The 15,615-nt window shown below is 40.5% G+C and overlaps 1 protein-coding gene across 4 annotated transcripts in view; it reads right to left on the bottom strand.

Moving 5' to 3' along the window:
* The window catches only part of Zdhhc20 (zinc finger DHHC-type palmitoyltransferase 20), a 50,911-nt gene that overhangs the window by 15,881 nt on the left and 19,415 nt on the right, over positions 1–15,615 (bottom strand). For all 4 annotated transcript variants that reach the window (XR_007210367.1, XM_048341656.1, XM_048341657.1 and 1 more), the window contains exons 4-7: positions 11,094–11,214; positions 6,898–6,967; positions 5,335–5,367; positions 3,957–4,077 (exon numbers count right to left, since the gene is read on the bottom strand). Coding sequence is in view for 3 of the 4 variants with exons in the window: in XM_048341656.1 (XP_048197613.1) it covers positions 3,957–4,077; positions 5,335–5,367; positions 6,898–6,967; positions 11,094–11,214 (345 nt within the window). In the remaining variant the exon portion in view is untranslated. The remainder of the gene's footprint in view (positions 1–3,956; positions 4,078–5,334; positions 5,368–6,897; positions 6,968–11,093; positions 11,215–15,615) is intronic.

Genomic DNA, 15,615 nt, shown 5'->3' with positions numbered 1-15,615 from the left:
AGCTTTTACTATGAGTCACCTAGTCTCTCAGAACAAGAGGCTACCTAGTGTAACTTAAAAGCCTTGGACAGACTAAAAGGAAGGTTAGAAGAAGCAGTGTTCTTCCTTGTGGTTGGGCTTTCTTTTTGTTTTCTGTGCTAGGGATTAAACTCGTGGTTCATGAGCTACTACTCAGTCATGCATTAGATCATTCTGACATTTTTTTCCTCTCCCACTACAACCATTATATAACTTTAAAACACATTACGTGCTTCTGCTCCCTTACTATCTTGTGAAGCAAGTTTTTATTATACACAGTCACTAAAAATGTCATCGAAATGGTTATGAGAATGTCATGGCAATGATGTTTTACCTTTGGACAATTCTCTGTGGATTTCCTGCGGCAAAGCTTGTGCAAATAGAGACAATATATTAAGAAACCAAATTTTATACAGTTATCCTAAATAGTTGTGTGGAGGAATACGAAGATATTACTTTCTAAGGGTCATCTAAAACATTTTCACAAAAACTACAAGAAAGCAGACAAGACCATTTAGCTCTTCATGTGCATTTCAGATATCCTCAGTTTAAAAACAGATTTGTTGAGCCAGGTACTGGTGGCTCGTGCCTGTAATACTAGCGATTCATGAGGCTGATACCTGAGGATCATAGTTCAAAGCCAGCTCAGGCAGACAAATCTCAGAGATTCTTATCTCCAATTAATCACTGAAAAAAGCCAAAAGTGGGACTGTGGATCAAGTGGTAGAGATAGAGTCTTGAACACAATAATTCAAGGACAGTGCATAGGCCCTGGGTCCAAGCCCCAGGAACATAACAAAAACCAAACATGAAACAAACCTTGCCAAACAAAAACGCCATGCACTGGTGGTTCATGCCTCTATAGATCTAGCTGTTCAGGAGGCTGAGATATGAAGATCATGATTTGAAGCCAGACTAGGCAGGAAAGCCCATGAGACTCTTATCACCAATTAACTACTAAAGGGGGGAAAAAAGCCAAAAGTAGAACTGTGGCTTAAGTGAAAAAGCTCAGGGAAGCCAGGTGCCAGTGGCTCATACCTTTAATCCCAGCTACTCAGAAAGCTGAGAGCTGAGGATCGAGGTTCAAAGCCAGCTTGAGGAGGAAAGTACATGATACTCTTATCTCTGATAAACAACTCAGAAAAAGCTGGAGGTTCAGAGACAAGAGTCCAGGCCCGAATTCAAGCCCTAGGACCAGCAGTAGAGTAGAATAGAATAGAGCTCAGGGCTAGCACCCAGGCCATGAATTCAAGCTCTAGGACGGCACAAAGACAAAACAAAACAAAAATAAACAAAACTACCTGAACAAACAAAAAGCAAAACAGAGATTTGTTTCTAAAGAGAATATGATGTGTTAGGAAATACATATTTCTTTTTTTTTTTTTGCCAGCCCTGGGGCTTGGACTAAGGGCCTGAGCACTAGCACTCTGCCACTTGAGCCACAACACCACTTCTGGCCATTTTCTATCTATGTGGTGCTGGGGAACTGAACCCAGGGCTTCATGTATGGGAGGCAAGCACTCTTGCCACATTCCCAGCCCAGCAAATACATATTTCTTTGGATATTTGGTTGTAGTCCCCCAAGCCAGATTTGATTGACTTCATACCACCTTGTTTCTATTGCTACAACCATGTTGCAGCTAGAAACTATCAGCAGCCCCAATACATGGCAGCCACACTAACTCAGGCCCTTCTCCCACATACTCAGCTCGGCCATCAAGAGACCCTTTGTGTGTGTGAGTGTATATGGGTATGTGCTAGTCCTGGTATTGAAACTTCAAATTCAGGGCCTAAGCATTGTTCCTGTTTTTTCACTCGCAGATAGCACTCTACCACTTGAGCCACAGGTCCACTTCTGGCTTTTTAGTGATGAATTGGAGATAAAAATGTCATGGACTTTCCTGCCTGGGTTGGCTTCAAACTGTAATCCTAGATCTTAGCCGCCTGAGTAGCTAGGATTACAGGTGTTAGTCATCAAAACCCAGTTCAAAGGGTAATTTTTAAAAGCATGTCTCTCTTCCTAATAGATCTTTCCAGAAGTAATTATGGTTAGCAATTTTTAAATACATTTTTTTCCAGTGAAGACCTGACACATTTATATGTTGTTTTCCTATAAAAGCACAGTTGCATAATGTATGTATGCATTTTTAGGGGTACGGGGGATCAGTACTGGGACTGCACTCAGGACTTTGTGCTTGTTCGGCACTCTACCACTAAACTATGTTTCTAGTCCTTTTATGTTTCATAGTTTTGAGATGGAGTCTCATTTCCCACCCAGGAGTGAACCTGGATTTCAGATCTATTTCATACCTAGAATGAGAGATTCACAACACCACACCCAGTATTTTGTTGAGACAGATCTTGCTATCTTTGTTGTCAGTGCTGGCCTTCAGCCACGGTCTTCTCAATCTTTGCCTCCTGAGTAACTAGGATTACAAACCTGGACCATTGCACCTAACCTACATGTATTGTTTGGACCTAATTTCTTTCACATAATAATTTGTTACTCCTAGTTATTTGGAAGGCTGAAATCAGAAGGATCATGGTTCAAGGCCAGACTGGGCAGAAAATCTGCAAGAGTCTTTCAAAATGGAAGAAGCTGTGTGTGGTCATGTAGACCAGAGTAGGACATAAGATCCTACCTCTAGTGCAGAAAAAGGGCTAGAGACATGGCTTTCTTGCAGAGTGACTGCCTAACCTAGCAAGCCTAAGACTCTGAGTATAAACCCTAGTACAACACCCCCACAACAAATAATAATACAACATCCCAAAGGTTACAGCACATCATCTGTAAAGAGTTGTCGTAGGCATTTTTTGAACTGCACTGCATTTCTTTGTAATTTATGGCATGAGTCATAGGTAACTGACTTACTGAAAACAACAACAAACTTTTAGTTATTTGTCATTTTTACAAGTGTTTAAAAAAATCTAGACATGAAAAATCCGATGGCTCAAACTTATCACCCTAGCTACCCGGGAGACTGAGATTTGGAGAATCACAGTTTGAGGTCAGCCTGAGAAGAACATCTCCAAATAACCATCAAAAAACAGGGTTGGAGGCCTGGCTCAAGTCTAGTGGTAGACCACTAGACTTGTAAGTATGACATCTTGAGTTCAAATCCCAGTATGCCCCCCCCTTCCAAAAAAGGGGCAGGGGTAACCTCTAAGGGGCTGGGATTATCACTTCTGTATAAAACTGTAAGCAGCATTCAACCAAAAAAAGCAGTTACTTCCTCAAAAATTTGTCTTTGTTAAGAATATGGCAAAGAGGGCTGGGGATATAGCCTAGTGGCAAGAGTGCCTGCCTCGGATACACGAGGCTCTAGGTTCGATTCCCCAGCACCACATATACAGAAAACGGCCAGAAGCGGCGCTGTGGCTCAAGTGGCAGAGTGCTAGCCTTGAGCGGGAAGAAGCCAGGGACAGTGCTCAGGCCCTGAGTCCAAGGCCCAGGACTGGCCAAAAAAAAAAAAAAAAAAAGAATATGGCAAAGAACAATCTAGATCATCGATTGAAACTGACTATATCTGTGGAATATACACTGATTAACACATAGAAATGTTTGTGAAAGTAAAATATCCCTGTCGGTTCTGTAATTAACTCAGAGTCTAGTAAAATGAAAATAAAGGTATCCACTTATAATAATGAAGTCATTCTCTTTTTTTTTGGCTAGTCCTGGGCCTTGGACTCAGGGCCTGAGCACTGTCCTGGCTTCTTTTTGCTCAAGGCTAGCACTCTACCACTTGAGCCACAGCACCACTTCTGGCCATTTTCTATATATGTGGTGCTGGGGAATCGAACTCAGGGCTTCATGTATACGAGGCAAGTACTCTTACCACTAGGCCATATTCCCAGCACCAATGAAGTCATTCTTTAGGAATATAACATCTTAAAAATATCTTTAACACATTTTTTTAAGACAGGAAATAAAGACTTACCGTCCAAAATTTTATAAAGTATTCTAAAACGGTTGTTGCCACGAAAAGGCAGTATGATAGGGAATACAACAAAAACAGCAGGAAAAATTTGTAATTAGAAAATCCCACACAGTTATTCACCCTAGAAGAACAAAGAAAGTCACACTATAAAAATAAGAAAGATCACAAATTCGCAGAAATAGAAAGTGGAATGGGGGATGCCAAGGGCTGGTAGGAAGGTTCATGGAGAGTTGTTCAATAAAACATAGTTTGAGTCTTACAAGATGTTCAGGTTCTGGGGAATGTGTAAGTATGTAAATATACTTAACTAGTGAACCATACACTTACAGAAATAGTTAAGGTCATATATTTCACATTTAAAAAAAACCATAATAAAAGACTAAGAAATCAGAAAACTTATAATCATTATTACTTTGGGATGGACCATTTGGGAAACAAGAGGCAGTCTAATAAATATGTCTATACAGCTGAGTGGGTGGCTCACACCTATAATCCTAACTACTCAGGGAGCTGAGATCTGAGAATCAAAGTTTGAAGCCAGCCCTGGGAAAGTCCATGAGATTCTTATCTCCATTTAACCACCAAACAGCCAGAGATGGAGGTGTGGCTTAAATGGCAGAGCACTAGCCTTGAACACAAATGCTCAGGACAGCACTGAGGCCCTGAGTTCAAACCCCTGTATACACACACACACACCCCATATATATATATATATATATATATATATATATATATATATATGCGCATAGGTGTAATTATATCAGTTTTAGTCTCTATTAAATTGACCTTCAAAACATTGCAATATGGGGGGAGGGGAGTCCAGCTCAGCAGAACTTCTTAAGCCTGTGAGGTCCTAAGTTCCATCCTCAGAAGTAGAAAAGAATTTGTAAATTTTCTTCTTCCCACCTCTCCACCCCCTTAGACCATTTCCCCCCCGCCCCCAAGTAAAAAGATGGATTTATTGGGGAAGTAAAAAGTAAACTGACTGGCCAGGGTCGCAGCCCAGACTTGGGAGCTGGTACTGCACACCCCGGGCCATGCTCAGGGTCGGGTTATAAAGGCAAACACCACATGGTCAAGCTTGCCGCACACAGGTGGCCAATCAGGTTACAACACTTATAGAGCATGCCAGGCCACACACAGGTGGCCAATGGAATGGATTCTTTGTCTCACAGACGGTTTCTCTTCCTTTAATTCTGCACCTCCTTATTTTTTTTTTGGTTTTATTTTTCTTTATGTTTTTGTCAGTTGTGGGGCTTGAATTCTGGGCCTGGGCATTGTCCCTGAGCTCTTCAGCTCAAGGTAGTGTTCAACCAAGTACTTGAGCCACAGTGCCTCTTCCACCCCACTAGACCATTTTCTCTTTTGTAATACATACCATGGGCAGTGATGATCCATCTTAAGAATACATCTATGAAACAAATAAGCATAAGAAAATTTATGCAGAAATCAATTTTAATTTCTTATCATTTTGTTCTGACTTAGAAGTTTCCTTTAAATGATACAAGACAACTAACTCAGAAGCATTAGATTAGATATAATTTCTGGTATTTTAAAGTACTGTGTAAGTAAGAGGTCATAATTATTTAGACGGGAAACCAGAGGGGCAGATCTACTTCAGTATACTATAAATATAAAATGACATTTTAATATTCAGAATTTTAATATTCAGAAAGGTCTACCTTAAAAATTAGTTGAAGATAGAATGCACTTAGATGATTCCTATGTTATTTTCAACATTCACATCATAAAAATATGAGAAGTGAATATTCTAAAACATCAACACTGATGAGACTGGAAATGGTTCTTTTCCACATTTTCAAATACAAATTTATATTACTTATAGGCAATACTTTATTTTAAAAAAAAACCCAAATACCCAAATTTGTCTCCCTAGTAGTAACTTTATAATTGCATAAAGTTACCTGCAGGTCAACACAAGAAATATATAACAAGTGTGAATACTAAGCTTAATTCAAGAGCAAGGACTGAGGTTCCAAGCAGTCTTTTCTTTCATACACTTGCTTTCTTGTACATGCCACAAGAAGTAAACTCTTTTATATTTTTCTAGCTAAGTTTATTCACGATAACTGGAAACAAAAACAACCCTCTAAAATTGTTTTGGTTGTCTTTTAAGTTTTTTTTTTTTTTTTTTGGCCAGTCCTGGGGCTTGAACTCAGGGCCTGAGCACTGTCCCTGGCTTCTTTTTTGCTCAAGGATAGCACTCTACCACTTGAGCCACAGCACCACTCCTGGCTTTTTCTATATATGTGGTGCTGAGGAATTGAACCCAGGGCTTCATGTATACAAGGCAAGCACTCTTGCCACTATGCCATACTACCAGCCCTCTTTCAGGTTTTAATATCAGTATCAGTCATAAAAACAGTCAGGAACTATTGGCTCACATCTGTAATTCTAAATACTCAGAAGGCTGAGAGCTGAAGACTGGAGTTCGAAACTAGTCCAGGCAAGAAAGTTTTATTTTCAATTAACTGCCAAGAAAAAAGCCAGGGGGGCTGGGAATATGGCCTAGTGGCAAGAGTGCTTGCCTCCTATACATGAGGCCCTGGGTTTGATTCCCCAGCACCACATATACAGAAAATGGCCAGAAGTGGCGCTGTGGCTCAAGTGGTAGAGTGCTAGCCTTGAGCAAGAAGAAGCCAGGGACAGTGATCAGGCCCTGAGTCCAAGGCCCAGGACTGGCAAAAAAAAAAAAAAAAAGATTATGTTTGCATATATTTTGGCTTACAGAAACATTTTTTCTAGCTCTTTACCCACAGCAAATAGGAGAGGACAAAATGCTTTGGGCTAAGTATTTATTTTTGTTCAGTTTTTTCCTTCAAGCTTATGTGAAGTGTAAAATGTCACTTCCTTCCTCCTTTTCCCATCACTGGTTTCCAGTGTTGGGCTTAAATGAAAGCAAAGGCGTAGTAACACTTACGTGTCGCATGCAGAGCAGTGATGCGCCCGATCAGGTTTGATCAACTGACATTTTTCACAGTATCTGATAGCTACATGGAAGAGGTAAAAGAAGACAATGAAGGATGTGCAAATTTAAATAATCTAATGGTAAGATAAACAACTGTGGTAAATGGACAACTAGTAAGTTTTATTAGCATACGGTAGTTATACAGGGGGAATGACACTGTGAAATTTTCACACATGTATATGTGTTCCAATCAGACTCACTCCTTCCATCACTCTTCCTTATATTACCTATTTCCTAAAATAATTTCAACAAGTTTCCTGCTCTATTGACAGTAATTTCTTTCCTTTTTCTTTTGTGTCAGTTATGAGGCTTGAATTCAGGGCCTGGGCACTGTTCTGGAGCTCTTTTTTTTTTTTTTTTGCCAGTCCTGGCCCTTGGACTCAGGGCCTGGGCACTGTCCCTGGCTTCTTCCCGCTCAAGGCTAGCATTCCGCCACTTGAGCCACAGCGCCACTTCTGGCCATTTTCTGTATATGTGGTGCTGGGGAATCGAACCTAGGGCCTCGTGTATCCGAGGCAAGCACTCTTGCCACTAGGCTATATCCCCAGCCCTCTCTCTTTTTTTTTTTTATTTTTATTTTTTTAACATTTTTTATTTTGTTTTATTTTGGCCAGTCCTGGAGCTTGAACTCAGGGCCTGAGCACTGTCCCTGGCTTCTTTTTGCTCAAGGCTAGCACTCTGCCACTTGAGCCATAGCGCCACTTCTGGCCATTTTCTATATATGTGGTGCTGGGAAATCAGACCCAGGGCTTCATGTATAGGAGGCGAGCACTCTTGCCACTAGGCCATATCCCTAGCCCTCTGGAGCTCTTTTTGCTCAAGACTAGCATTCTACCACTTTGATCCATGGTGCCACTTCCAGTTTTCTGATGGTTAATTGGAGATAAGTGTCTGACACACTTTCTTGCCCAGGCTGGCTCTGAACCAGGATCCTTGGGTCTCAGCCTCCTGAGTAGCTAGGATTACAGACATAAGCCACCAGCACCCAGCTTTAATTTAAAACAAAACAAAACACAACTAAAATGCATTGGGGGAAGTTCTCAAATCAAAATGTCGTAACAGAAGAGAACCTAAGAAATGTTATTTGCCAGCAGTTTCTGAATTAAATAAAGTGGATCCAAACCAAATAGGTAACTTATAGAAAGCCAAACAGTAAGAAAACTAGCAGAGCTGGGCTAGAACACAGATTTACTAGACCTTTGTAAAGGCACAAATAATGTTCAAAAACAGTTATCTTTTCATGTAGTTTTGGAAACTAACATGTATCTAAAATGCTGCATATCATTCACAGGGATTCATAAATTCCCTGGGTTAGGGCATCTAATCTATAGAGCTATGAATTCTAGTTGCTATAGAGCTATGAATTCTAGTTGCTATAAACCAGACTGTTCATAATTAACATATTACTAATATGCAGTAAAAATAATGAATGACAAGGTGTAACACATGCTCAGTTGGGAGACAGGTATCAGCAGGAGGTGAGAGGGTGAATAAGGATGAATACTGTGGGAAAACTACACACACATATGAAAACAGAATAATGAAAGCAATTGAAACAGTTTTAAGAGGGGTCCATGGGAGATAAGGGGAGCAATAGAGAGAATAGGTTGATGGAGTGGGCATAATGTGTATGTATGGGAATGTCACAATGAGTCTGACCCCCCCTCCCTGGTACAATTAAGGCATACTAATAAAACATCTTAAAAGAATAAGGATTATTTAAACTTAGCTATCATATACTGAAAGTAAAGAAAATAAAATTTATTGAAGTTTATTACATGCCAAGATGTTCATGGTCTCATTTATATCATCTAATTTAATGTATCTACCAACACAGATTTAAAGTTATTCTTAACTTAGGTATGTATGTATGTATTATTATTATTGTTGTTATTTATTAGATAGTGCTGGTTACTCTCATTAATTAAGCTTTTTTGTTTAAGGCAACTTTACCATTTGAGTCAGAACTGCCCTTCCTGCTTTTTTTTTTTTTTTGGTAGTTAATTGGAGATAAAAGTTTCACAGACATTCTTGCCTGGGCTGGCTTCAAACCATAATTCTCGGATCTCAGCATCTTGAGTAGCTAGGATTACAGGTGTGATGCCCAGCCACTAATGGCCAGCTTATTCTAATTTTGAAATGAAGAATGAAAGCCTTAGGAAGTTCAAGTAACTTGCACTGCACCAGTAACAGAAAAACTGCACTGTAAAAACTTAGTATTAAGTGCATTTTAAAGTCAATCAGATATCTCCCAAAATATGCAGATACTGAAACTTTTGTTTTCGTTTTTCTGTGTGTGCATGCTGAAGTTTGAACTTAGGGCTTTTCTATCACGTGAGACAAGCCTCCAGCCCATAAACTGTCAATTCCTAAGTTGCACCTCAGGCTGGTTCTCATACAATGAATGGGACTTGCATGTCCCACAATAGTGCCTTAGTTTCTCCATATGCAAAACAGGGACTGTAGTACCTACTTCATAGGTTTTTTTTTTGTTTTTTTTGGGCCAGTCCTGGGGCTTAAACTCAAGGCCCGGGCACTGTTCCTGAGCTTCTTTTGCTCAAGGCTAGCACTCTACCACTTGAGTCACAGCACCACTTCCAGCTTTTTCTGTGTATGTGGTGCTGAGGAATCGAGCCCAGAGCTTCAGGCATGGTAGGCAAGCTCTCTACCGCTTAGCCACATTCTGGTTTAAATGAGTTCATATGCAAAACATTTAACACAGAATAACTCTTAAACTCACCATATTGTCTATCACTTGAATCAATTAATGAAGTATGTAATACATAATTTAAAACAAGCTCCTATACTTAAATGAGCAGCTTAGGCACTCACAGATTCCTCCCATCATAAGGCTAAACCTGAGAAAGGAAGCTGCTGTTTCAGTCATGAACCTCCAGTGAAAGAAGCGGTACAGAGGAAATAGCATGGGCTCAGAGCCCATAAACACGATTTCACAGCTTGGTCTCTGAATATTGGCTGTTTGGTAAAGTTTCTCCTAACCCTCTCCCTCTCTCTCCTCCCTCCTTTATATTTTGATATAGGGGATTGAACTTGGGGCCTTACACTACTGCTTGAGCCACACTCTTAGCTTTTTACTTTCTGATTGCTTTTCAGATATGATACCTATTCTGTGTTTTTTTCCTCACTGGTTTCAGATTGTGATACTCTTCCCTACAACCTCCAGAAGAACTGGGATTATAGGTTTAGACCACGATCCCTAGAACTTTCTTATGTTTGACTGCTCCCCATTCTTGGTAAGTTCTGGATTTATTACTCAGTGATGACACACAATTAACCAATTCAAATAAGAATTTCCAAATGATGGCTTATTAGGAATAACACTTGAAAAATTTTTTTTTTTTTTTGGCCATTCCTGGGCCTTGGACTCAGGGCCTGAGCTCTGTCCCTGGCTTCTTTTTGCTCAAGGCTAGCACTCTACCACTTGAGCCACAGCGCCACTTCTGGCCGTTTTCTGTATATGTGGTGCTGGGGAATTGAACCCAGGGCCGCATGTATGCGAGGCAAGCACTCTTGCCACTAGGCCATATCCCCAGCCCCAACACTTGAAAAATTTTAAACTGTAAAACTTGAGTTGGGGGAAATAATAGGTAGAAAATAAAAATTCATATTAAAATGAGCCCCTTAAGAGTCTATAAACTCCTATTTCCTACATGAGGAACAAGAAATATTTCTCTGCCCCATTTCTCCCTACTTTATAACCCTGTTTTACTAAAATAAATCCTGGCTAAAATTAAAAAAAAAAGTAGGCTGCTTAGAAAACCTGATGAGATAATTACATATCCATCCATATCTGATACACCATAGAAAAAACAGAAAACGGTTTATTTTTTTCTAGTACACATCAATTGTGATAAATCATTGTATATCTACTTAACTATCAATTCATGCAAATGTATCCTGGTAGAAATAAACACCATGGGGGGGGGGGCGGGTAGACCTTACTCGGGTTTGAATTCCGGGCCTCACAACTCCTGGGCTGGCTTGTTCTGCTAGTGCTCTACCTTTTTTCACTGGTTATTTTAGAGATGGACTCTCACATACATTTTTTCCCAGGCTGACAAACTATGATCCTCCAGGTATCAGCTTCCTACCATCAGGGACGAGCAGAATAAAGACACTTTTCATACCTTTTGAAGCTGAGGTGGTATAGATAGGTAAATCTCTTGCTACTCTTCTCAAAATTTCTTGTTGTCTGTCTTGGCTAAATTCCTTTTCATAACGCTCCTTTTCTGAATTGGACAAATGGAACTAGAAAATAAGAAAGATTAAAATTTTAAATCCTGTGAGGTGCAGAATCATGGTCAGGAAAAGTTATGCTTTATCTAGAATTTAAAAAAAGAAACACGCTGGGAATATGGCCTAGTAGCAAGAGAGCTTGCCTTGTATACATGAAGCCCTGGGTTCGATTTCTCATATATATAGAAAAAGCTGGAAGTGGTGCTGTGGCTCAAGTGGCAGAGTTGCTAGCCTTGAGCAAAAAGAAGCCAGGGACAGTGCTCAGGCCCTGAGTCCAAGCCCCAGGCCTGGCAAAAAAAAAAAGGCAGGAGTGACAGGCACCAGCAGCTCATGCCTGTAATGTTATCGTTTTGTTATATATTTTTTTGCCAGTCCTGAGGCTTGGACTCAGGGCCTGAGCACTGTCCCTGGCTTCTTTTTGCTCAAGGCTAGCACTCTGCCACTTGAGCCACAGAGCCATTTCTGGCCGTTTTCTGTATATGTGGTGCTGGGGAATCGAACCCAGGCCTTCATGTATATGAGGGAAGCACTCTTGCCACTAGGCCATATTCCTATCCCATGCCTGTAATGTTAGCTACAACTGCTACTTACAATTTGAATTATATTCTGTGATTCTGAATGAAAAACAGACATTTACACTAATGTCAAGAATATAATCTAGTTTTTGTTTTGCTTCATTCTTCATCTGAAATTCTGATTTTTTTTCCTTAAGTATCTCCTAATGTTTTAACTTTAATTCTTCATGAAAAGTCATCCGAGAGCTTAGGTGGCTAGGACCACTAGCTCTGCCCAGGGGGTCTGTTGAGATTTTACTAGGAAAAGAAAATCTGAATAGACCCTCTTCTCTCCAAATATATATTTTATCTCTGTCTTCATAAGTATATAAGAAGTTATGGTGCTGGTGGCCCACACTCATAATTTTAGTTACTCCAGAGGCTGAGATCTGGAGAATTGTGGTTCAAAGCCAGTTGGGGCAGAACTGAGAGACTTTATCTCCAATTAACCAGCAAAAAGCCAGAAGTGGAGCTGTGGCTCAAGAGGTAAAGCACTAACCTTGAGCAAAAAAAGAGAAAGCACTCAAGTCTTGATTCAAGCCCTAGTACAGGCACAACAAATTTACAAAAGTATTTCAGAGGACGAATATATCAGAAATGCCTGTAGATTGTTAGAGGTATAGGCTCAGACACAGAGCATCAGCCTAGCAAGTATAAGACCCTGAGCCCAAACTTCTTGTGACAAAGTAAAACGTCCTGGGATCAGAGGACAGGAGAATTGTCTGACGATCCTTGCCTGTAGCCGACAAATGAACTCGCAAAGCCTTTAAGATCTTTCTGACTACTGTTTGGGCTGGTCATTTGAGATGGAATGTCTTTTACATCCTAAAATGCATTTGAACTCAGGTTAGAGCACTAATCTGGGAAGGCAAGAAGAGTTATGGCAGCAATACATAGAAAAATAGAATACAGAAGGCCAACATCTTAATGGCAGCTCTACCAGTAATTCTGTAATCTTTGAAAATTCCCTAATCTTTTGAGAGCTAAAATTTTGCAAACACAGCTATCGTCAAGTAACAGAATAAACAACATTGTTAAGCTGTTAGCAGTGATTGGGGCAGCAAATGAATGGGATATTTTGGTGTTTGAGTTAGCAAGTAGAAAAACAAAGTGCTTCTTAAGTATTTGAAACTCCTGGTCAGAATTCCTTAGGATTGTGTGTGTGTGTGCACGCGCGCGCCAGTCCTAGGACTGATGTCAGGGTCTGAGCAATGTCTCTGAGCTTTTTCACTCAAGGCTGACACCTTACCATTTGAGCTACAGCTCAATTTCTGGCTTTCTGGTGGCTAAATAAGAGTCTCATGAATTTTTTTCTGCCCAGGCTAGCTTTGAATAAAGATCCTCAGATCTCAGCCTCTTGAGTAATTAAGATTATGGGCATAGACACCCATACTTGGCTTCCCTTAGGATTTTTAAATTAGAATCTTACAAGTATAGTATTGTTAAATATTAAGAAGTTTAGGGGGCTGGGAATATGGCCTAGGGGCAAGAGTGCTTGCCTCGTATACGTGAAGCCCTGGGTTCAATACCCCAGCACCACATATATAGAAAAAGGCCAGAAGTGGCACTGTGGCTCAAGTGGCAGAGTGCTAGCCTTGAGCAAAAAGAAGCCAGGGAGAGTGCTCTGGCCCTGAGTCCAAGGCCCAGGACTGGCAAACACACACACACACACACACACACACACACACACAAAAAAAAAAACAGTTTACAGGGCTGGGAATGCAGCAGTAGAGTGCTTGCCAAGCATGCACAAAGCCCTGGGTTCGATTCCTCAGCAACATATAAACAGAAAAAGCTGGAAGTGGCACTGTGGCTCAAGAGGTAGAGTTATAGCCTTGAGCAAAAAGAAGCCAGGGACAGTGCTCATGTGCTGAGTCTAACCCCCAGGACTGGCAAAAAAATTTTTTTTTAAATTCCAGACACTTTTAGTTATAACAGAACAACTGTACAGGGCTGGGAATATGGCCTAGTGGCAAGAGAGCTTGCCTCGTATATATGAAGCCCTGGGTTCGATTCCCCAGCACCACATACATGGAAAACGGCCAGAAGGGGCGCTGTGGCTCAGGTGGCAGAGTGCTAGCCTTGAGTGGGAAGAAGCCAGGGACAGTGCTCAGGCCCTGAGTCCAAGGCCCAGGACTGGCAAAAAAAAACACCAAAACAAAACAAAAAAAACAACTGTACAACAAACGGATGGCAACTTAAAGCTACATGCAATCAAAACATACAAGGGAGGATTTCCTGAGATCCTGTGTGCCACCATACTTAGCTTTTCCTGACTATTTTTGTCTCGTTTTGTGCCACTACTGGGGTTTGTACTCAAGGTCTAGGTATTGTCCCTGAGGTTTTTGTTCCGCTCAAGACTATAGCATTCTACCACTTGAATCACAGCTCCACTACTATCTTAAAATTCAATGTGCAGATGACTCTACTGAAATATCTACTAGGCTACTTTTACAATGTTTTCAACTGCTATTACTACTAGGAATTGTTATAATAAAATTAGTTCCTCGGCAATGTAAGAGATTAATAGCTTATAGTTTATTTCATTCACTGTTTATTAAACACCTACCATGGATTGAGAAATTAGGTAGTTTGTAACACAACTTTAAGGGTTGACTAATTATTATTAAAGATCTGATAAATATACTTGAAGAAACTCTAGTAGATTTGACGTGTGTGTGTGTGTGTGTGTGTGTGTTGCCAGTCTTGGGGCCTGAACTCAGAGCCTGGGTACAGTCCTTGAGCTTTTTTTGGCTTAAGGCTAGTGCTCCACCACTGGGGCAGCTCCACTTCTGGCGCTTCGTTGAAGATAACAGTCTCACAGAGTTTCCTGCCTAGGCTGGATCCAAAATGCAATCCTCAGATCTCAGCCTTTTGAGTAGCTAGCATTACAGGCGTGAAGCCACCAAGCGTTTGGCTTTATGGTTTACTTTTCCTCTTAACCAAAAGGTTGACAATGGAGAAGGAATGTATCTACTGATGATCAATATACATAGCATATATGATATGTTCTGCTCTTTGCACACAATATACTTTATTCTTAGGGATTTGCACCAAAGAACCACACATATATTCTCCAAGATGTTTCACAAGGCCTATTTTTCATGATTCTTCCCAAGAGACTATCAACAGTAGACCTAGTAAATAAACTGGACTATATACCATCAAAGAATCCTACACGATAATGAAAATGAATGATCTACCACTAACCGGCTACATAGGTGAATCTCACAAACGGAATGCAAGCCGCACAAGCACACAGACAATGGCTACTACATGTATTACTACATGATGATATGTACTGAGGAGAAAACTAGACAAAATCAACCCATGCTAGTGAACGGCTGAAGAGTGATGTCCATGATATGCATGACCAGAAGGAAGCACGAGGGGACTGAGGATCCTGGGAATGATGCTTCCTGAACTGTATCCAGTAGTTAAGAGGTACATTTAGCTTGTGAGATCCTATCAAGTGGAAATGTATGGCATGTTTTCTTTTTACATGTGTGTTTACTAAAGTGTTAAATAGAAGATGATTTTTTACCATATGATGACAATCTTTAACATGAATATTTACCATTATTATCTAATATTTACTGGGGTAAATCTCATTTAATGCTCACAAACATTCTACAGAGACAGGCATATTTGCTAGCTCCATTTTCTGATTAAAAAAAAAGAATCTCAGAGATATCACATAATGGGGGTGGGGGAGGTCCACTCAGGATGGCCTTGAATTCAAGATCATCCTGCCTCAGCCATCAAAATGCTGAGCTTATAGGCAAGTGCCACCATACTTAGCAAATCTCTCATCTCCTCTCCTTCCTCCCCTCCTCCTTCACTCTCCTAATACTTTCCT

This window comes from Perognathus longimembris, chromosome 3 (genome assembly GCF_023159225.1).
Source record: "Perognathus longimembris pacificus isolate PPM17 chromosome 3, ASM2315922v1, whole genome shotgun sequence".
Taxonomy (NCBI): Eukaryota; Metazoa; Chordata; class Mammalia; order Rodentia; family Heteromyidae; genus Perognathus; species Perognathus longimembris.
The sequence above is the reverse complement of the archived record's forward strand: the minus strand, read 5'-3'. Positions and strand labels throughout refer to the sequence as shown.